The 20,812-nt window shown below is 35.7% G+C and overlaps 2 protein-coding genes across 6 annotated transcripts in view; one reads left to right on the top strand and one right to left on the bottom strand.

The window, feature by feature from the left end:
• Nucleotides 1–690: 690 nt before the first annotated feature.
• Nucleotides 691–17,426, top strand: LOC121326755 (ATP-dependent DNA/RNA helicase DHX36-like). 3 transcript variants are annotated; one of them, XM_041270217.1, is made up of 11 exons: nucleotides 691–1,093; nucleotides 2,900–3,078; nucleotides 4,801–4,870; nucleotides 6,247–6,393; nucleotides 7,118–7,223; nucleotides 11,300–11,417; nucleotides 12,167–12,265; nucleotides 12,654–12,734; nucleotides 12,960–13,043; nucleotides 13,245–13,342; nucleotides 14,177–14,532. In XM_041270217.1, exons 6-11 carry the CDS (start codon nucleotides 11,376–11,378, stop codon nucleotides 14,322–14,324), a joined length of 552 nt encoding a protein of 183 aa, XP_041126151.1. In that variant the 5' UTR covers nucleotides 691–1,093; nucleotides 2,900–3,078; nucleotides 4,801–4,870; nucleotides 6,247–6,393; nucleotides 7,118–7,223; nucleotides 11,300–11,375; the 3' UTR covers nucleotides 14,325–14,532. The 3 variants fall into 3 exon arrangements, with proteins under 3 accessions (XP_041126151.1, XP_041126152.1, XP_041126150.1); XM_041270218.1 differs by lacking the exons at nucleotides 691–1,093; nucleotides 2,900–3,078; nucleotides 4,801–4,870; ... (1 more) ...; nucleotides 7,118–7,223; nucleotides 14,177–14,532 and adding an exon at nucleotides 16,772–17,426 and having other exon boundaries at nucleotides 11,102–11,417; XM_041270216.1 differs by lacking the exons at nucleotides 691–1,093; nucleotides 2,900–3,078; nucleotides 4,801–4,870; nucleotides 6,247–6,393; nucleotides 7,118–7,223 and having other exon boundaries at nucleotides 11,102–11,417.
• Nucleotides 17,427–18,465: 1,039 nt separating this feature from the next.
• Nucleotides 18,466–20,812, bottom strand: part of LOC121326754 (rho guanine nucleotide exchange factor 26-like) — a 38,143-nt gene continuing 35,796 nt past the window's right edge. For all 3 annotated transcript variants that reach the window (XM_041270212.1, XM_041270213.1, XM_041270215.1), the window contains exon 15: nucleotides 18,466–20,529. In XM_041270212.1, the coding sequence (XP_041126146.1) occupies nucleotides 20,387–20,529 (143 nt within the window). In that variant the 3' untranslated portion in view covers nucleotides 18,466–20,386. The remainder of the gene's footprint in view (nucleotides 20,530–20,812) is intronic.

The following is a 20,812-nucleotide window of genomic DNA, read 5'->3' as shown; positions in this document are numbered from 1 at the left end:
TCAAGGACCTTCTTTTCACATCCTGCTTGCACTCCAAGCACATCCTTTAATCAACTGTGTGAGCAGCTATTACTGGTATCTTTCAAACAGCTTTCACATCCTGCCTGTCCTCAGATGTGTTTCTTTTAGCTCCATCCTTCCTTGAAATTCAAGAGAACTCACTCACTCTCACTCTCTCTCTCTCTCTCTCTCTCTCTCTCTCTCTCTCTCTCTCTCATAGACTCATGCTTCATTCTTTGTTGTCGGTAATACCATGCAAGCATTTATCTAAAGCTTTGTATTTGAAATTATTGCATATCCTGGATTAAAAGATTCTCAGCAAATACAAGGTGACCAGTAATGTTTTAAATAAAAGTTAATTAGAAGTAAAAAAAAAAAAAAACCCAAAAAACAAAAAACAACAAAAAAAAAAAACAAAAAAAAAACCAATAAGTGAATAAATAAATAAATAAGCATTTTAAAGCACTGCCCTGGATAAAGACTAAAGACCAGAGCAGTGTTAAAAGCGGGATTTCTTTGGGAGAAGATAGAACTGCTTTCCTTTAATTACTGCAGCCAATGTTACCATTATAATCTTTCATTCAATTTTACTTTCCACCTTCTGAGCAACTCAGCCTTTCTTTGATCTCTATGGTACTGTAGTTTTTTTTAGTGGCCTACGTCAAACGTAAGTGGTCATGATCTGCAGCTCTCAATGATGCAACGTAAACGCGTCTGGACGGATAGGTTTTGATTCTGTACAGCATTATTAAATAATTCTTATGCAATTTAGACTATATTGTTAATTCGACTATATATTTGTAAAAACATATTGTGTTAATTTACTAACGTGAGCCAGCTACATACGTTTTTGTTGTTGTCGTTATAGAGTTATTTTTTTTTTTGTGTGAGTACGCTGTCATTGGGTTCTTGACGAGAACAAAAATAGAAGAAATAAATAGATTTTGTTTATTTTATTTATGCGTTTGTTTAACTCTCCAGATGTAACTACACAGGAATTGAGTTTGTATACGATATGAACAGCAGTCGGGGCCAGTGCGGAGGTCGAGACTCTGCTGAAGGCAGTGCTGGGAGATGGGGCCGAGGAGGCAAGGTGGGTTCATCGAGCGGTGGGACCTGTCAGCCCCGGGGTTGGTACTCTTAACAGAAGGGGGTCAGGGACGAAAAAAAAAAAAAAACAAGCGAGAAAAATGGTATGTTTACCTAAAAACAAATACAATGGTATTATTGAACTTTTTGTTTTGTACACTTAGAACCAAGCACTGTCACTCAAAACACGTCGAACGCACGTCATAACAAAACAAGTCTACTAAAAACTAAACGCATGTAGAAAAGCAAAGCAATGAAATCGACTTTCCTGATACTTTCTTATTTAAGTGCTCTGTTTTAATAAGTGTATTTGATTGTGCTTTCTGATTAGAGAGCTGTGGTTCACATGGATGAATCTAGAGAAGAACACATTGCCAAGCTTCTGAGCTCTGTCCAGTCTAAGATGACTAAAAGAGAATTATACCCATTAACATCCCAGACTTCTTCAGCTTGCAAGGAAAGACAAAGCAAGAAACCTACCTTGTGGTGTTGTTGAATTTCTGTTGCACATCTGAAATAAAAACGATTCAAATTATGAAGATGATTAAGAAACAAACTGTATATTGCAAGTTAACTGATGCCCTGTGTGATGTATATAGATGTATGACTTTATTTTTTTAGTTCAGCAACAGTAAGATTATCGGCCTCAGGGTTGTAAAGCATTATTACTGCTACATTTTAAATCCTTCACTCCATAATAAAAAAAAAAATGACTATATATATATATATATATATATATAGTAGAGATTCAGGGAGAAAATTCCATCATACAACATGAAAGCGGTAAGAGTATTTAAATAGGTGTTATAAAATTATATACAAAAAAATATACATGTAGTAACAAACAGCATGCTTTGGCACATGCCAATAACGGGACAACTGAACACTCTGTTCCGTCTGTTTGTCAAACCTACGTTTGTACATGTCCATAGAGTGCATATTATTCATGGTGATCTACTTTGTCGTAATATTGATTGCTCTGATTTTTAATTTAACTGTGGCAGGTAAAGACTGTTGGTAACATACTTGTTTAATAATTTTAACTTTCAGGTGCGTTGGTCAAAACTTGCATTTTTTAATTTTATTTGGGTACTGTAGACAATGTCAGAAACATCTTCAGGAATAAATATTCCTACCTGAATCTGCAAAAGTAGCTCCTAAAAGATCATCTTTGTATGTGGCTGCAGAAGTAAAATTAATAAATCATGTGAACATCAAATCAGCTTTACACTTATAGCAGGACGTACATGGCATCTGAAATTCATCTGTCGTATACACAAAGGCACACATTATCTACAATTTGGCAACCCATTCTTTGACATTGAAATGCATTGAAGTTGATAGCAGAGCCAGTGAGATAATTCTAATGGTATCAACAGGGAATGCTCTACTCAGGTTTCATTTAAGATGCAGTGACAAGCAAACGGTGGAAAGAGCCTGCCATTATCTGTAACCCATATAGTTAATGGTAATAGTGCTCACAACAGGCACCAGAGTGTAGGAATTAAAATGTTTCATTTTCTAAAACTGTCAATTGCAGTTTGAAGTGTTTATGGAGATAGGCTGCGTTATAACAGTACATTATCACGGTACTCCAGATATTTTAATTTATTAAGAGTTAACAGTAAAGTGGGTTAGCTTTCTGGGATACAGTTTTTAAAAATGACTTTGATAATATATATGTGTAAGTATATTCAAACTTGAATTTTCTATCAAAAGTAGCTGTGTACGTTGTTTTAAATACTCCAAATGAACAAGCACTTCCATTGGTGAAGAGTGTTTTATTTTATTTGTGTGTTTCTTCCTATAGGAGCTGGTTGATTTGATAAAAAGTAACCAGGTGGTGGTAGTTAACGGAGAGACAGGTTGTGGGAAGACAACGCAAGTTACCCAGTTCATTCTGGGTGACTATATCGAGAAGCAAATGGGATCTTTCTGCAGAATAGTCTGCTAGTCTGCACACAGCCACGGAGGATCAGTGCCAGTTCTGTAAGTCACAGATGATGCTCAGTTTATTGAGATTTACTATTTGTTGAGATTTTACAATGTTCAAGATTTGTTATGGGCGTAAATAAGGTTTGAATAAGTTAGTGATTCATGTTATGCATGCAAGTATTTTGTGTATTTAAACTGGTAATATAATAATGACAATAATATTAATGCAGTGTTTCATACATGTAATGCATTACTAGTTTTGCCAAAAAGATAACACCTGATGGTTTCTGTTCTGATTTCTGTTTCATAGTGCGTCAGCACACTGCCACACAAAGCTTTTATAACTCCTGTTTAAGCCTTACTGTAAATGTTGTAAACATTTATTGTTGCTTTTTATTTTCTATCATTATGGGAGAGATTATAGTTACAGGGGCTTAATCTACCTTGTGTGATTATGGTAATTTTTATTTAGGTAGTGGAAAGAGTGGCTTCTGAAAGGGCTGAGGCTTGTGGAGATGGGAACACCTGTGGGTGCCAAATTAGACTTCAATGGTGACGTTTTTATTGCGTGCAGCTTTACAGCATTGTGTTCGTTTTAAATGGTAGTACTGGAGATACTAGAAAGAGTTAAGACTTGAATTTAGTACCATACGCACATATACAGATATTGGCCTGTGTGTTTAAACAGTAGTACATGTACAGTGCAAGGGATTTTACATATTCAGTAGTTACTGAAAATGTTTTACAAATACTACAATATTGTGTATATGCAGTACACAGAAATGCTGTGCCAACTACTATATAAAAAAATAAAGTGCACTTCTTTATTGGAGGGTTTCTTGCAAACATCCCAAATATAATACAAGTTTATTCTTAAAGTTGAAACCGTATCTGTCAACCCTAACCAATGCCATACTGTGAAGACGTATATATTGTAGTTTTGTGGCCTCTCTCCCATGCGGTAGGGTTACTCTTTCACACCTTAAAAGGCTGTATATAAATAAGATATTATTATGTTGTTTAATGCAAAGGCTTTCATTGGCATGGTAATTTAGGTATTCAGTTACAGGGGGATTTTAATAACTTTAGATGTAGGCAGGTGGCTGTTTATTATTATTAGTAGGCTAGTAGGCTTCCTCGCTGTTCCTAGAAAGGTCATCTTTAAATATTTTATGAGCTGTGTCTGTGTCAGTAAGCCTGTGAGGGAAAATAATTTGCAGATCATCAGGTCTTTGCATGTGTTGGTGTTCCCAGCTACCCAGTGTTAAATTTATTCTTTTAACACAGTTGAAATGCATATCAGGTGTAATACAGTGAATATTTCCTATTTATTTAAAGCCATCAATGCATTCCTTCTTTTAAGTTCCTAAACTTTTCAGATTGAAATTCAGTTTCTTATTAGACACATGGTTCTTCCTTTGGAAAACTTATAGGTACGTTTTGAGTTCAGTATAATTACTGGCCAATTTTATCCCATTGATTTAATAATACATGTCCCATTAATAGGAGCTAATATCCATTATTTTTAAACGGCCTTTTTAAGTATGACACAGTAATTTCAAATAATCATTTTAGTGTGTAGGTATGTGTTTTTTTTTTTTTTTTTTAATAGTATATCAGGTTATTGGTATGGCTTTATTTTTAGAAGCTCCTGTTTCTAATCCATTAAGACTGAACAATAATCCATTCTTGTCTTGTTTTCTATAAAAAAAAAATAATAACAAATACTATAGTGCATAGTGGTTATGTTGCTAACCTCTTTCTCATGTTTCACAGCCGGTTACCAAGGAAACAAGGTTCTATCTTGTATTGTACCACAGGCATCATCCTGCAGTGGCTACGGTCTGTAAGTACAGTGTTTATCTTTTACCAGAAACGTCGTATCTGTACTTGCTTATGCCATAAATTGATACCTGTTGTACATATCTGCATTCTTTGAGCTATTCCCTCAGTCAATGAAAAATATATTTGTGTCCACAACTTTTTTTTCCCGCAATTTTCAGTATTTCATTCTGTTTCAACTCATACCAGGCACCTTATCGTAATATGATGTACTGTGATACTGTTTTTTATATGGTATATTACTGGCATCTTGGCTGCCAGTTTTTTACCGTAAAATCAAACAGTTTTTTTTTTTTACAGTGAGTAGTGAAAGATCGAGATGACCGGAAAATTGTCCTCATGAGTGCAGCGTTATATGCTGAGAAGTTTTCAAAATATTTCCGTAGTTATTCTTATATAACAAAGACTAAGACATTAGTCAGCTGCCTTTACTATTAAACCACATATTCCTGTAGCTGTCTTTTTATTTATGAATTTTTTTAAAACAGTTTAATTGAAACATTTATCAGGGGACGCCTGACCCTTTTTAAAATGCATATTCAGCAATTCACAGTTGCAATTAAAAGCCTAAAGCTGTCGGTGTATTTTGCCTAATTATGAACGTTAAGTTTTATTCAGATTTTCATACAGAATGTGTGTGTGTGTTTTTTTTTTTTTTTTTTAAAACAAACACTTAAAGCACATAGCTTTCTAGTGAAGTACCTTTAATATAACATCTCAAGTTTCTGATAGTTGTTAGACTTAGGGTTTTTATTTTTTTTATATCCAACTAATTAGTGAGCAGCGGTATGTCATATTATCCTGCTTTTAAAATCTTGTTACTGGGGCAATCGGGGAGAAATCATGTACTGTTAGACTTCAGTGCTTTTAGTTGCGAGGATATGTTCAGTCTTATTGGACTATGTATTTTATTCTGTATATAGGATAACCTATTTCAGATATTCAAATTGGCTGGGTTGCAAATAAATAAATAATTAAATACCATTTGACGTATACTGTATAATATTTGTAATTTAACAATAATAAACTTGCCAGTTCATTTCAACTTTTTTTTTTTTTTAAACTATCTGCATGTTTCCGTTGTCTTTCCATAACTGTCCAATGATACACATCCCTGGTTTCACCTATCCCGTGAAAGAGTACCTCATTGAAAATGTGATCGAGATGTTACGGTTGGCTGCCTTTCACTTTGGCAAAAGATGACTTTGTATCTAGTACATTTAATGATACTCTGAATGTTAAGAAGATGTCCCTGTTTTATGATTTAAGTGTATATATAATGTATTTAGAGGTTAGTACTATTAAAGTTAGAGCACATCAAAGAAGAATAGGTTCTATTGCTTATTTATTGATTTGCTTTGTGTGTTTTAATGGCTACAGTCAAGTAGACAGTAGCTAAAATCAAGATCGTAGACCCAAGCGGAAGAAGTGCTTCATGCAAGGTAAAATGGCTCGACTGGAGAAGTAGCTGAAAGAGGAGGAGTACCAAGAAAGCTGGCCCAGTTACGCAAGAAGCCTGCGTGATAGGTATTGTTTTGTTTGTTTGTTTGTTTATACTATTTCTGTACCAGCATCTACATTTAAATGTGTTCTAAATACATTGCAGTTTAGTCCCTGGCAGCAGTGCTGGAATGTTGAAGAACTTTCTGATTTTGCAGTAATGGCTGCTTCACTGCCAAGTCCTGCCAGTCATGTAGATAAGTCTCCCTGCCCTGCAGTCTGTCAGCTGCAGTGTGGTGCTGTAGGCCTGTGGAGGTGAATGGTGTGACCACCTGGGATTTCAGCTTGAACTTTTTTTTTTTTTTTTGCTTTGTTTTAATAGAAATCCTTTCAGCAGGAAAGGCATGCCAGGATGGTGTTTCTAAAAACCCTTTTATTTTAGTATTTTTGCATCCCGTCTTATGCAACATTATATACTTCAGCTGATGTTATTGCCAGGTCCCAATTGCAATTCCTTATGATTTTAGTTTAGCCATATTGACAGTAAATGTTGTACATGTAATCTATTTTATCATCCATAACTATTAAACATCCATTAGGGCTTTAATCTACAAATAGTAAAATAAACTTAATTCAATGAGAAATGTTTAAAACAGCAGTCTTTTTCCCATTTTTTTTAAAAAAAAGACATTGTCTAAATGTTTATTATTGATTTATTTAATTTCTTTAAGTATTTTTGTGTACTGTGCTGTATAAGAACCCAGCAATAACCTTTTAATAAAAATTAAAATTGTGTTTGTGTTATCTGTAGGTATTCCGATAGTACAACTGATGCATTAGAGATCATTGATAATGATGATAAAATTGACCTGTCGCTGATTGTAGCATTGATCAGGCACATAGTCCTGAAAGAGGAGGTGAGGAAATGTCTGAATCATTTGAGATCTATATATAAATTTGTTTCCTTAATTGTTGCTTAATTTATTGTACATTTGTATATTGTTACTTGTATCCATTTATTATGAAAAAATAATAGCTGGGCTTCAGTGAGATACAGGAAAATCACTGTATCTCTGGTTTATGTAACGTCATAAACTACGAGACTGTTAGGTTGTTATAAACTGTCACAGAGAACCGAGATGGTTTTATTTTTCTTCAACTCACTGAAGCCCATCTGTTATTTTTTTTTTATAATACATGGATATTATCTGTGATTAAAAAAAGACAATAAACAAGTGTTAAGATTCAAATTGCAAATGAATTTAATGAATAAATAAAAAAAGTAAATTAAGTCAATATTAAAGAATCATAAGTATAATTATTTTTTATAATTCAGGAATGGTGAATTAAGTTGGGTAGATAATGAACTGGAAAAAATAACACATTTTTAAGGAAAAGGTGTTTCAATGGGGTATGCGTTTTATTTAATTTAAGTTGCTGTCAGAGTCAGATTATTTGTCTTGTTTGCTTGGCTGGTGGTGCCATTGGTGGAGGATGGTTGTAAATCTTCAGATTTGTCGAAAGTGCCTAAAAAAACACAAATTGTGAGTGTTGTCGAGTGATTAAAACGAGACATTTTGTTTGAAAGTGGTCGCAGGGCACAGGAGTCAAATATGGGTCAAAGGTCAAGTATAGTCATCTATACGAATATGCGATTTTGATGTCACTACTGCAGTATTATGTCTTTTTTCGAATGAGTCAAGATGGAAATATAGCATATATATATATATACACTATTGAGTTCCTAGTGTTTTAATAATTTGCTTCAACATGATTTTATATATTCAGAATATTCCATTTGATAGTTCTTAAAGGGCTCCCTAGGGGTTAAATTATGCAAGGTTTTTCACTTTGTATATATGGTTCAGGGATTTATGTTGGAAGATTAGTAGCATTTTGAGAACAGTCAAAAAGAATATGGAAAATGTGCGTTGTGTGCTTAAAAAATGGCAAACTTAAGCCATCAAAGGGTTTTTTTTTTTTTTTTTCCTGCTGAAATATTCCAGCTAGAACAATTTAGTACTGTGTGTGAAATGGTCTAATTAAACAGAGCTAAGAATGTAAGTAATGCATTCACAGAGTAATTGGATATTCTGGTTGGTGACAAAAGTATTCCTAATGAAGCTAGTTTAGTCTGTAATTAAACCAAATCATAGGCACTCATCTCAAGGTGGTTATGACTGTTCGTGTACAGCAGATGCTTTAATGAAATGCTTTCAGTGTAATTTTAGACATGGCTACGACAGTTCGATTTTAATTTCTATGTGTATTGTGTCATGTGAAAGGGGTTTATTCAGCCATGTGGCCAAGTAATGTTATGATAGTAGAGGTGGCTGTTAAGAAAAAAAAAAAACTGCCTTCTACAGGTAGAACAAGACAAGAAATAGTCATGAAACTTGGCTTCAGTTTTAAATCTATCTATTTATCTGTATAGCTATCTATCTATCTATATATCTAGATCTATCTATCTATCTGCCTATACACAGTATCTATATCCTGTATATATATAATTGAGAGAGCAATAGAAGAAAGTGCTATAATTTAATTGCCACTTGCTCCTCAGGGGAGACCTCGGACTCAGCAGCTGTAGAATTGAGCACAGTTTTATAGTCACTAGTGAGGCATCTTCTGCCATTACTGCAGAGAATAGAGATTAATAAAGGGAGGTGTGGGGAGTTGAATCTGTTTTCTTTAGAGACAAATCTGTTTGTGCTCGTCGAGCTTCATGTTATTCCTTTTACTATATGTGTCTGTGCCACTGTGTAAAACTGTACTGCATATGTATTATGCCAAAAGCATACCCAGAGCACTTGCTTCACTGCAATCTTATTTTTGCTTTCCTTAGTTGCTCGCTTGTACTGTCTGCATTTTACATGGTTCTTTACTTTTCCAGTTTAAATTCAGTTAATGATGAGACTGGGAATCTGCTTAGACCCCTGGCACACATGCTTTTGATGAGTGCACAACTGCTACTTAAACAGTAGACTGAACCATAATATTAAACATATTTCAGTTCTGTATGTAATCCATTTTTAAATAGCATTCCAAGCAGTGACTATGACCTCAAAAACTTTCCTTCTCTTTGCTATATTTACAGCCTTCAGTTTATTCTGTTAAAATTCGTCTTTAAAGCAGACATGAAACATATTTTTGCAGTAAGAAAAAGTCATTTTTTAATATGAATTTTCTGTTCTTATCAGGTTTTCTATTTGCTGAAGTTACAGTATTCTTGATAAAGTGTAACCTTAATATTTTATAAAAAATAGTAGTCTGCACTAACTTTGCAGCTAGCTTGCTGGGTCAAGGATTTTATTTGATAAGGATTGGTTTGTCCTTGTCTGCTGATTCTGTGCACAAGCTGATCTGTTCTCTGTTTCCCATTGCAGCAGCAGGGATTGGAATCCCAATAGCAGGGAATATATTTTTTTGTACTTTTTAAAATAGATAATAATATAATTCCCCGGCATGTACTGCTAACTGATTTATAATGTGTCAAATGTCTACCTGTTTCCTTTTCTTTGTAAATGCCCCTTATTCTACAGACTGCAAACCTTTAAGCTTTGGAGGCAAATCATTTGGAGGTGATTTAATTTAATTGTTTTGATTTTGAAGACTGAAGTGACAGAATGAGAACAAACTGCATGCAGATTAATTTTTAGTATAAAAACACCTTCAGTTTCGTAAAATTGTGATTGCTACCAATATTGCTGAGACAAGGTAAAGAGAATATATAGATGAATTTCTTGGCGGTTAAAATTTGTATACCTATTTCTGTAGAAATTATTAAATGAGGTGTCTTCTGCCACTTGCAGTGCTTCCTGTAATTTTAGTTAAGAATTGTTGTTTTATTATCATATACTCTAATAGTCATTTATGATCCAGTGCTAATATTGACATTTTATACTGTTGTGAAAAGATTTTTTTTTCTACAAAGCATTCGTGTGACATGAGGGTCCCCTGTAGTCTAATGTTGCAGATAACCCAATTTTTTACATTGCTTAAAAAGGACTCTGTCCTTGTACTCTGATAACACTATGTAACACAATTTTTGTTCCTGGGTAGTAAGTGTTATTTCCTAATTGCTTATGCCTCAAAAATATAGAAAATGGCTATTATTCCCCACAAACTTTGCTTTTGTGATCAGGACAGTGATATTTCAAAATGGGTCAGGAACAAAAAAAAAAAAAAAAAAAAGGTGTAATCTAACCACCTGCTTTGTCTGCCAGTGACCTGTGAAAATGTGCATCTCTGTAGCATCACCATAGACAATGTTGTTCATGTAATAGATGGAGGAAAGATCAAGGAGCCTCACTTTGACACACAAAACATTATCAGCACCTTGACCAGGTCAGCCTGGCCAATGCCAAACAGAGGAAAGGTTGTGCTGGAAGGTGGGCTTATTTTGCATCCCTTTCTATTAGAAAGTCACTGATACAGTGTGTGACCAACATGTACTGCAGTGTCGCCTATCATTTTGTTCAGGGCAATGCCCAGCCTAAAGAAATGTACACATTTATTTTTATTTTATTTTTTGTTGTTATATTAATGTTCTTGAATGAAAAGCAACATATTCTTTATTCCAGTTTAATGTTAGTATTTAGGAGACTTAAAAATATTGTGATCAATATATTTTCAGTTACTTTGGTTACAAAATGCTGGGGGGCTTTGACATAAGCCTATATGCATGTGGGATTTCATTTGAGATGTTGTAGCTGAAATACTTGTTTTCCAGCGATCTGATGGAAATATTGGGTAGGGGTGTGTGTGTGTGGTGGAGGGGGGGGGGGGGGGTTGGAGTGGCAGCTATTTGTAATGGTCCATTCCAAGCAGCAGATTGTGTTGGCAGCTTTGCTAGGATCATATATTAACACATAACATGGCGCAGATAACATGAGGTGAAATTTCACAAATGGGTCTAGTTGTCAGCTCAGCCATCTGTATCAGTTCCCCTTAATTTTTTTTTTTTTTCTTTTATGGCATTGCTTTTCTGCAGTGTGCAGCCTGGTCAGTGGTACCATCTGTATAATGGATTGAGAGCCAGCCTCCTGGATGATTATCAGTTGCAAGAAATGATGAGGACTCCATTGAAGGAACTCTGCTTACAAATAAAGGTGTTGTATACTGTGCTTTTTACTGTGTTTCAGAGAGGCTAAATGGGTGGTTTATAGCATAGCCATTGCACTGGCTTGCCTCACTAAATTGCTTTTCCGGGTGTGTTTGACTTCTCTGCACTGCTACAAGTTTAGGTCCCAGAAAGAGAATAATGGTATTTATAGTTACCAGTTGGGTTTAAACGCTTCCTCAAATGTGACAAGCAAGAAAAGGGACTAGACTTAACAGCAAGTGTGCAAGTTACCTATAGGGAGGCTGCTTCAGCTGCAATCCCAACACTACCAGCTGGTGGTGCTGTTTGGTAGTGGTTTCTGTGGAGAATTGTAATGCAAAAAGGAAATTGAGAACATAAGAACATGTATAACATTAAGAGAACCTTCAGCCCCTCAATGCTCATCTAGTTCCTAGTAGCTGAATGATCTCAAAATGTTGTCAAGCTAGCTCTTAAAGGGTCCAAGTGATTTAGCAACACCATCACTAGGTAACCAATTCCATACCATCAACACTCTCTCTGTGAAGAACTGTCCTAAGTCTATCTTCACTTAATTTCCAATGGTGTCCTCTGGTCCTGCTTTCTGTACTGTGCTTAAAGTATTGGTTTGGATTAACTTTGTCAACTCCTTTGACGATTTTAAAGAGCTCTGTCATGCCCCACACACCCCACACCCCCAATTCATATTTGTTCTGTGCTTAATAGATTCAGTTCTTCATGTCCCAATCACTGATTGCTGATTGTTCTTTTCGTTAGATATTAAAGCTTGGCAGAATTGCCTCATTTCTCAGGGCTGCATTGGATCTCCAATCGAATGAGACTGTCAACTTAGCTGTAACCCATTTAATGGACCTGGTAAGAATAAAGTGTGAAATAGCTTTGCGAAAAGAAATATGTTCCCTGTAAAGTGGTTTAAAAATGAACCTGCTAAGTTATTTTGTAATAATACTTTACAGAGACATTTTATGCATGGTTAGGCTCTTTTCTGCATTTTATTCTGAGCTGCTTGGATCCCGTCCTTATTATAGCAGCAAGCCTCAGCTTTAGGGACCCCTTTGTCATCCCACTGGTAAATATACAAAGCCACAGATATCAATACAAAGTCACAGAACATTAGGTTAATTTGATGATTGGGACCTGTTGCATTAACTTCCCTGTATGCACTAATGTAATACAGCACTATAATATAGTCAAGATGCCCCAGCAACTGAGCAATAATGCTGCTTCCATTTTTCTTTTTTAGGATAAAGAAAAGCTTGAAGATACAAAGAGGTTGGCAAAGACCTCTAAAAGTGACCATCTAACTGTAGTGAATGCATTTTGGGTATGATCTATGTATGGTTAAATATATATACATACATAATGCATGCATACATACATACATAGTATGTATAAAAGGAAAAAAAAAATTCTATATACCTTTTGAAGGTATCCATTTAGTATTCTTTTAGAAGTATTCTAAAATCTATTTCTTCTTTTGTTAAGCTGACTGCAGGAATCCTAATGCCCTTTTGAATATAGTGTGCTTTTAAAATGTTTCTGTTTTCAGGGCTGGGAGGAAGCAAAACAACATGGTTACAAAGCTGAGTGTGACTACTGCTGGGAGCACTTTCCGTCTTCAAACACCCTCCAGGTAACCACATTAATACTGTTAAATGACAGTTTTCATGCAGTTTACTTTCAGAACATGATTCTCTTGTACCATTGCAATAACGGTAATTAGATTTTGCAATATAAATTGGATTAGCGATTATTTTGTTAGTCTTTCCCAATCTGGCAGAGAGTCCAATGTCATGAGTTCATAATGTATTATTGTTGAATGCTGTGTTCCCAGATGCTGCACAACATGAAAGCACAATTTGCAGAACACCTGCTGGCTGCCGGATTCATCGAGCAAAAACCCCAAAGATCCCAATTCCAGTATCAACTCAGGTATACTTAGAGACGTTTCTATTGTTCAGTCTGACAAGCTTTTTGGCTTTTCAAAAGGATTCACTTTTTAAATTCTATCTACAACAATGAGAAGTTAATAAAAGCTGTCATCTGTGCTGGCTTGTACCCCAAAGTTGCCAAGATACGACCAAGTTTTAGCAAGAAGAGAAAAATGTAAGACTGGCACTACAAATAAATTATTTTACAGAATTGCAATTTTATACAGTTACATTCAACTATTGAGTACACAGAATAACTCATGAAAATAAATATTAGTCTGTACTAATTAAAATTAATCGCAGAATAGTCCCCCCCCCCCCCCCCCCCAGAGTGACAGATGATCAGTTTTCTTTAATTTATTTTAATTTTTTATATAATGAAATATCTAGTTTACATTTCTCACATTTAATTCAAGCCAGTAAAAATGGATGTTTTTTTTAATTTATTTAAAAACCCTTATGATTCTGACCACAAGGGTTTGTAACGGGTGGGGTTTGGGTTTCACTGTGAGAATCTGAGATGCAGTATTTTGCTCTGTTTAAGCCAGCACAGGCTGCTGATCAAGGAGAAGGTCGTGATAGGCAGCAGCTGTTCAGAGCAGGCATGATTAGGCAGTGTCGCTGTAAGTGCTCTGTGATGAAGCAATTGATTAAACAGGGAACAAATGAATCCTATTTTAACTTCTGAATGTTTACAGAACTGCCCGTCTCTTTTCAGTGGTCTCTTACTGTCTTATTTTACCTGTGTATTTTGGGATTCATCATGTGAATCAGTTTTTAGTGTGCATTATTCATTGCACAGTAATTTATTGCTAATTTGTTTTTGTAAATGTAGGTTGAAGGTTTGCGCAAAACCAGATAGCAAAGTTAGCGTCCACCCCAAGTCAGTAAATGCAGAAGCAGCAGAATTCCATTACAGCTGGCTTATCTATCACCTGAAGATGAAAAGAAGCAGTGTAAGTTGGAAATATTATTCATGTTAGAAGTCGCAGTGGCACCTGCCATTATTACATTGCACTTAACCCTAGAAGCCCCAGGGCAGTCATTTTGCCGTTTTTTGGTTTTAAAATATTCTCCACTCGTGTAACACACATGGGGCTGCGTGTTCATGTATCTTTCTGTCCGTATGTATTAAATATTCTCACAAAGCATGAAACGTGGGAGTGCAGAAATAAAGGAGATATATTACATTATACCTAAAAGCCCCGGGAGCAGTCACATTGATGGCCACACAGAAAACAATTGTATTTTGATTATACAGAACGATATTCCGCTTCATTGTTTTTATTTACCAGTCCGCAATGTGTTTAGCTGCAGTTAGAATAGTCTCTGCTCTCTGCCTGAGTGAATGTCTATTGTTTTTCAATTGGCCTTTTCAAAGGCTAGCGCCTGCTTGCCAGGTGTGTTTTTTTGGTCAGTCAATTAGCATCGGGACTAGTGAAACAAAATACCAGAGACCGTGGAGTTTTACAACACAACAAAATGTGGAGTCGATGTTTTGGATCAGATGGCGAGGAAGTATTCTGTGAAAGCTGGCTCCTGACGGTGGCCTGTTCAGGTGTTTTACAACCTGTTGGACCTAGCAGCCATCAACTCCTGGGTACTTTACAAAGAATGCACAGAGAAGAATTTACCAAGGAGATAATATATTTTACAGTTAGCACAGGAACTTCGCAAGAAGCATTTATAACAGAGGGAGGCTGCCAATCGTGTACCCACAGCTGAAGCTGGCAACCCCGCTGAGAGCTGCAAGAGACGCCAATGCCAGGTTGGCAAGTCCAATAAAAATAAAACTTCTGACAGCTGTGCCCTGTGCAGAAAGGCGGCGTGTGGAAAGTGCACTGCACGTGTGGAGAAGCGCATTATCTGTGTTGATTGTGAACAGCCTTAGACTCCAGGTAAAGGAATACCCTTTGGTCCAAAAAAAGAAAAAAATTACTTTTTTTAACTTGTGATGCTGCACGTCTGTAAAAAGTTTTCTTCTAAGTTTATCTACATTGTGCAGATGCTTTTGAAAATAAACCGATTTCTGTTGAAAAGTAAAAAATGTATTGCTGTCGCTTCAGTTTTATAAATATGTATGTTGTAAACTGATTTCTGTTCAGATGTTTATTTACATTTTCTTGTTCTGATTAGCATGCTTCGGTTGTTCAGATGTTTATGTGACATACTCAAAAAAAAAACACACAAAAAAAATACAACTAATTACATGCTACTGTTTCTCCTTTCGTTATACTATTTACAGTGTTTTAAATACAGCTGTCAGAAAGACTGCTGCGAGGCTTCTAACTATGAGTATATCTATGGGTCTTCTAGTGTTAAATCTACAGTCCATTATGCAGCTTGTCTAATGTTCAGTGGAGAGGTTGATTGTTCTTTTATTACGTTAATGGTCTGTTGTAAATAGAGATGCTTTTTGCTTTTAAATGTAGGATTTCAGTTTTAATAGCTTTCTCCCTCGAGAAATAGGGGGGATAGCAATTTGCTGCCATCCTATTTTAAAAGCTGATTGTTACAGGAACTCTGTCCCATGTAATAACTGTAAATTGGTCTTTTTCTCACCAGTGGTGGTTCTTGCTGTGCTTGATTGTTTCCATACTGTAGTTCCATGCTGAGAAAACTCAAATGAGGTTTATAACTGCCCACTGCTTGTGAGCTTTGAACAAATGTATTAGCCTTATACTTTTTTTCTGGATCAAGGTTGTGTTTGAGCTCCTAATATGTAGTTTTGAATGAATGTTGAGTGCAGCAGAATCACAAGATCAGTTATGAAATAGTTTATTATTAAGCCCTCAAACAGTGGGATACTAACTGTATAGCTTTGTGTTTGAGACTGAAGCCATATTCACAGTATGAATAGCAAGGTTTTGTAAAGAGGGCCAATTACTCTTAAAGACATTAACAGGATTTCAATACAGGAATCACTTTCTTGCACATAGGCTTTAGTAAGAAATGTAGCACTTGGAGCAAGTGGTTATTGTGCCTAGAGAATTTTTTTAGAGCTACAAGACCCACAGAACTCAAAAGAATTGGCTGACCTTTAGTTTGGCACCCTGGTCCAAAACTAAAGCTACAATACAAGAGTTTGGTGCCACAGCAAATGCCAAATAGATTGTTCAGACATCTAGCAAAAGATGTGTTGGCTTAATTTCTCCCTCAGTGCTTAGAAACTGTATCAAAAACCCAAGACTCCCCCCTTTAACAACCATTTAACTGCACTGAGGAATCTGAGTCGGTCTTTCTGAGCTTCTTTGCACAGTTCTCGGAGCCACCCCGCAGGCTGGTCAGATTATTAGAATAGTGCAAGTGGAAAAGGTTACGTGATTGGCTGGCATCCAGAAACGACCTGGGAAACCTTGTGCTTAGAGCTGGAGTAATGGGAGTGTTGATGGGTTTGTAAGAAAAATCCTTACCGGATGTTTGTTCGCAGATATTCCTGTATGACTGCACCGAAGTGACTCCCTACTCGCTGCTGTTCTTTGGAGGTGATATCTCCATTCAGAAAGACCAGGACCAGGACACCATTGCTGTAGATGAATGGATTGTCTTTCAATCTCCAGCCAGGATAGCACATTTAGCAAAGAAGAGAGCCAAGAAAAGGATAAATAAACACATGCATTTTGGTTTAGCTTCTAAGCAGCACTTTTCCAAAAGAATGTAGGCAATATTTGGCAAGCAATTACTCATTTATTTTAAAAGGATTTAAAGAGGGAACTAGATGCTCTTTTGCCAAGAGAAGATTAAAAACCCTCAACCTGTGGACTGGAATGATACAAAATGAAAGGACTGTGCCGTCATATCTGCGATTATTGATCTAGTAACTACACAGGAGAGCGGAGCTGTCAAAAACTTTGCTCCTTGTTTTTCTGGGGGTTACTTTTAACTCGTTATGAGCATGTGTGTCACCAGGCAGGTCTGAAATACTGAAACCTATTGTCATCTGTTTGGTATTACCAAGCAACAAGCATTGAGTATAACCTATCACCCACAAATTTGTCAACCTTTTTTTTAGTTGTTACAAAATAAACAATTATGAAAGCATCTTATTTTAATTCCATTATTTTGATGATATATATACTCTGTTATGTAGGTTCTCTTTCTATGTTATGTTTTTTTTTGTTTGTTTTACTATTTAAAAGACTGGAGAGTACACTAATATGAAACGTGTTCTAAGATATCAAGAGATCCTTGCTGTATTCATTTGTAATTAATATTCTCAACTTCTATAAATGTTTTTTTTTTTATTTATTTTATTGACAAGAGCCAATAATGTTAAGAGATTAGTTAGATAATTAATAAGATTGCGTATAGTAGTTTGTCCTTTCAATCTTTATCCTTGCATCATTTCTTTGAAATGTCTGTGTATTCTTATTACACAGAGGTCTATAATGCCTTTTATTTCAAACTTGCTGCTTCAGCTAGACTTTGTCAGGATAAGTTTTTTTTTTTTTTTTTTTTTTAATTTGCATCTAAATGGGTTGACCGACAAAACCTGGGGCATAGATGAAGAACTGCCCTTCACCAGTCTGTGACACGCAGTCCTTTGCTTGTTCTATAATAAGGTCATTCCAGTACAATTGGACCAAAGAGGAGATTGTTCAATCAATTACGCCAATGACTTGCCTCAGCTGATTATATTTTCTTGGAATGCCCTTGTTTTGACGTGGTACCAGTATTATTTGTCAAGGCCATTACACACATGCGGAAAAATATGATAAAAAGACATTAAAAATGGGGATTCAAACAGATTTCAGATCCATTCTCACCATGTGTGGCATGAATTGGGTTGCACATATCTTCCTTTGCATGACCTTGATTTATGTGTCATCAACCACTAATCTACACTTCCCCAGAATTTACTCCACTTGAAAATACATGCGTCTCCCTGTTGCAAATACGTTTGATTTACAGCAGCAAAAAGTCCAATTCAAAGTTGTTTTCTGATTGTTCTCTAATACATTGTATATTATTCAAGGGACTTTTGAAGTTACAAGAACATGCTATGACCCCCCCCCCCCATTTTGTCTTAATTAAGTTTATTAATACATGACCTGCATGTTATTCCATTCCATCCCCCTGTCAATACCTGCTATTAAACAGAATTACAAGGCATTCCAAATATTATTTCCATCTCTGCAAATAGCATGTTTATTATAAATCTAGTTATACATACAACATACATAAACATTTTATTTACATCAATAATTAGGCAGTGTAAAAATCTCATATACAACTACAGCTATAAGTACACAACCAACATTATTTAAACCCATCTATCTGCAATTAATGAATGTACTTGGTCAGGCACAAATTGTATTACTTCAAAGCAACACAAACCACCTGTAACCTTCATCAGCACATCAGTTAACCAGCTGCTTAAGATCTTGATAAAATGCTAACTGTATTCAATTATCGATGTAGCACGCTTATTTTAAAATTAATTGTATGATGTTCTTGGGGGGGCCAGCACAAATTTGCATTCTGTCCTGGCAGAAAATTTGTACTGCTGATAAGAAAGCAACCATCAAGATCAATATCTCTGGCTTAAGTCTGCCTCCTGGTGGGGCTGCTTCTCTTAAGATCCCACTGCTGCTGTATGATTGATGGACCGCTGCACGCTATCCATTACTCTCTGTGAGCACTTACTGTTCCATCAGCAAAGTGCTCGCTGGCACAAAATGATATTTACTCCAACTGCCTCCCAGCAAGTGGTGGTAAGAGAGGTTCCTGAGAAGTTGAAGGAGGCAAAAAAAGAAATGTGACCTCTGGCCACAAAATAAAAAAGGAAAGCCCAACACCTTGATATTTGTAAAGAAAATTTGTACTTGGCAATTAATAATTTTTTTGTTGTCGTAATTATTATTGGTCATTGCACCACTGACAGATGAAAATTCAGATGTTGTTATAGCGACCAACTCCTACCTTCCTTCTCAATGTTTGACTCCTGTTTTCTCACCATTCAGGTCTTCCCATCTGCTTCTCAGATAACCCGTACCTCACTTAAAATGACTACTGTCTGTCTGGGTGTTTCATGCATCTCCCCCAGCCATTGTTTTACTTTCATTTGTATTATTATTTAGTCTTTAAAACAACTGCAATAACCCTTTTGTTCTTTGCGATTACATTTGTTATTTGTAAATCTGCATTAGAATCCATTCATTTGTATGGCATCAGAAGCATTTGCTTACAGATACTGCATTTCGTAAGTTTTCAGACACTCACCCAAATGTTCTATTAAACATTTTTACAAACAATATCAGTATTAAGGAAAAAAAAAAGTTAGTTAGTATTTTCATAATCTAATCGTCATTCTATACATTTCCCTGAGTTTTAAAAAAGAAAAACTATTAAAACTACATCAGCTTCAATCACTGCAGACATGCAATTAAATTCTTAAGGCATAGTTCATTTTTTCCTTTTGTCATTATGTATTTTCCATCATGCATTTTCATAAGGAATTGTGGACAGTGGAAAGGGAACTTTACATTGTATCCTTCTGGTGTATAAATTACAAAAGTATTTTTTTTTTTTTTTACACCATATGAAAAGAAATTATTTATAATACATCTTTACTGAATTTCTCCTGACTGTTCTATCTTACCATGAATCATAATTACATTCTTACAATTTCAATAGCAATATGTACCTGTACCAACAACAAATACATGCGTTTAAACATACAATTATTTACACACAAAACAGAATAGTGATTCATAATTAAAGTTCCTGTTGGTCACAAAAAATAGCATTTTATAGTTTTTTAAAAACATTTTTACCCCCTTTAAAATCTATAAAAAAAACCTATAAAAAGTGGTACAAAGTCTTTTAGAGATGAGCAGTCCCTGAAGTGCAACATTAGAAAAAAAAAACATTTCATTTTGATTACAGCATCAGAGTGACACTGGATGCCTTTAAATTTTGAACTGAGTAATGCAAGGTCAGCCATCATACTTCTATTAAAGCCAGTGGTAAGAAAGAGTCCTGTTTGAGGAATTCAAGTGTGAATGGAGAAAGTTGGCAGGCGGGGGAATATTCTTTAGAAATCCTAAACGTTTGTTTCAAGTCCGAGCAGACGGCCCATTCTTTCCATGTTCTTCTCAATCGTTGCCTGGCATGTGATCTCCATTGCACATTCTGAGAGAAACCATCCTCTCTCTCCATCTCTGAGACGCTCACCTTCATACCATCCTGAAGGACAACAGAACCGCTGTTAATATGCAATTCAGTTTAGTCATGTCTTCAGCTTGATGCTGTTCTGAGTTTTACAAGCATAACCGTCAAACAAAAACAGCTATTTTTATATCTGTTGAGTTATACAATAGCTTACGGAAGAACCCCAGGGCCATTTGAGAATAAAATAAAAACTTGAAATTTCGTCTTCAAAAACTCGAAATTTCGACATTCTACATACCAGCTGGGTCTGTTGAAAAGCCAGAAATCTGAACATTTCCTGACAGCACTGCTGCCGGAA

This window comes from Polyodon spathula, chromosome 14 (assembly GCF_017654505.1).
Source record: "Polyodon spathula isolate WHYD16114869_AA chromosome 14, ASM1765450v1, whole genome shotgun sequence".
Classification (NCBI taxonomy): Eukaryota; Metazoa; Chordata; class Actinopteri; order Acipenseriformes; family Polyodontidae; genus Polyodon; species Polyodon spathula.
Note: the sequence above shows the minus strand (reverse complement) of the source record. Positions and strands in the feature narration are given on the sequence as shown.

What these genes read in the sequence shown, in the direction of transcription:
- LOC121326755 (XM_041270216.1), top strand. Translation starts at nt 11,280, where the DNA reads ATGGCATTGCTTTTCTGCAGTGTGCAGCCTGGTCAGTGGTACCATCTG. An exon ending in AACTCTGCTTACAAATAAAG is followed by an intron (nt 11,418 to 12,166) that starts GTGTTGTATACT and finishes TCTTTTCGTTAG; the next exon opens with ATATTAAAGCTTGGCAGAAT. An exon ending in CGTCTTCAAACACCCTCCAG is followed by an intron (nt 13,044 to 13,244) that starts GTAACCACATTA and finishes CTGTGTTCCCAG; the next exon opens with ATGCTGCACAACATGAAAGC.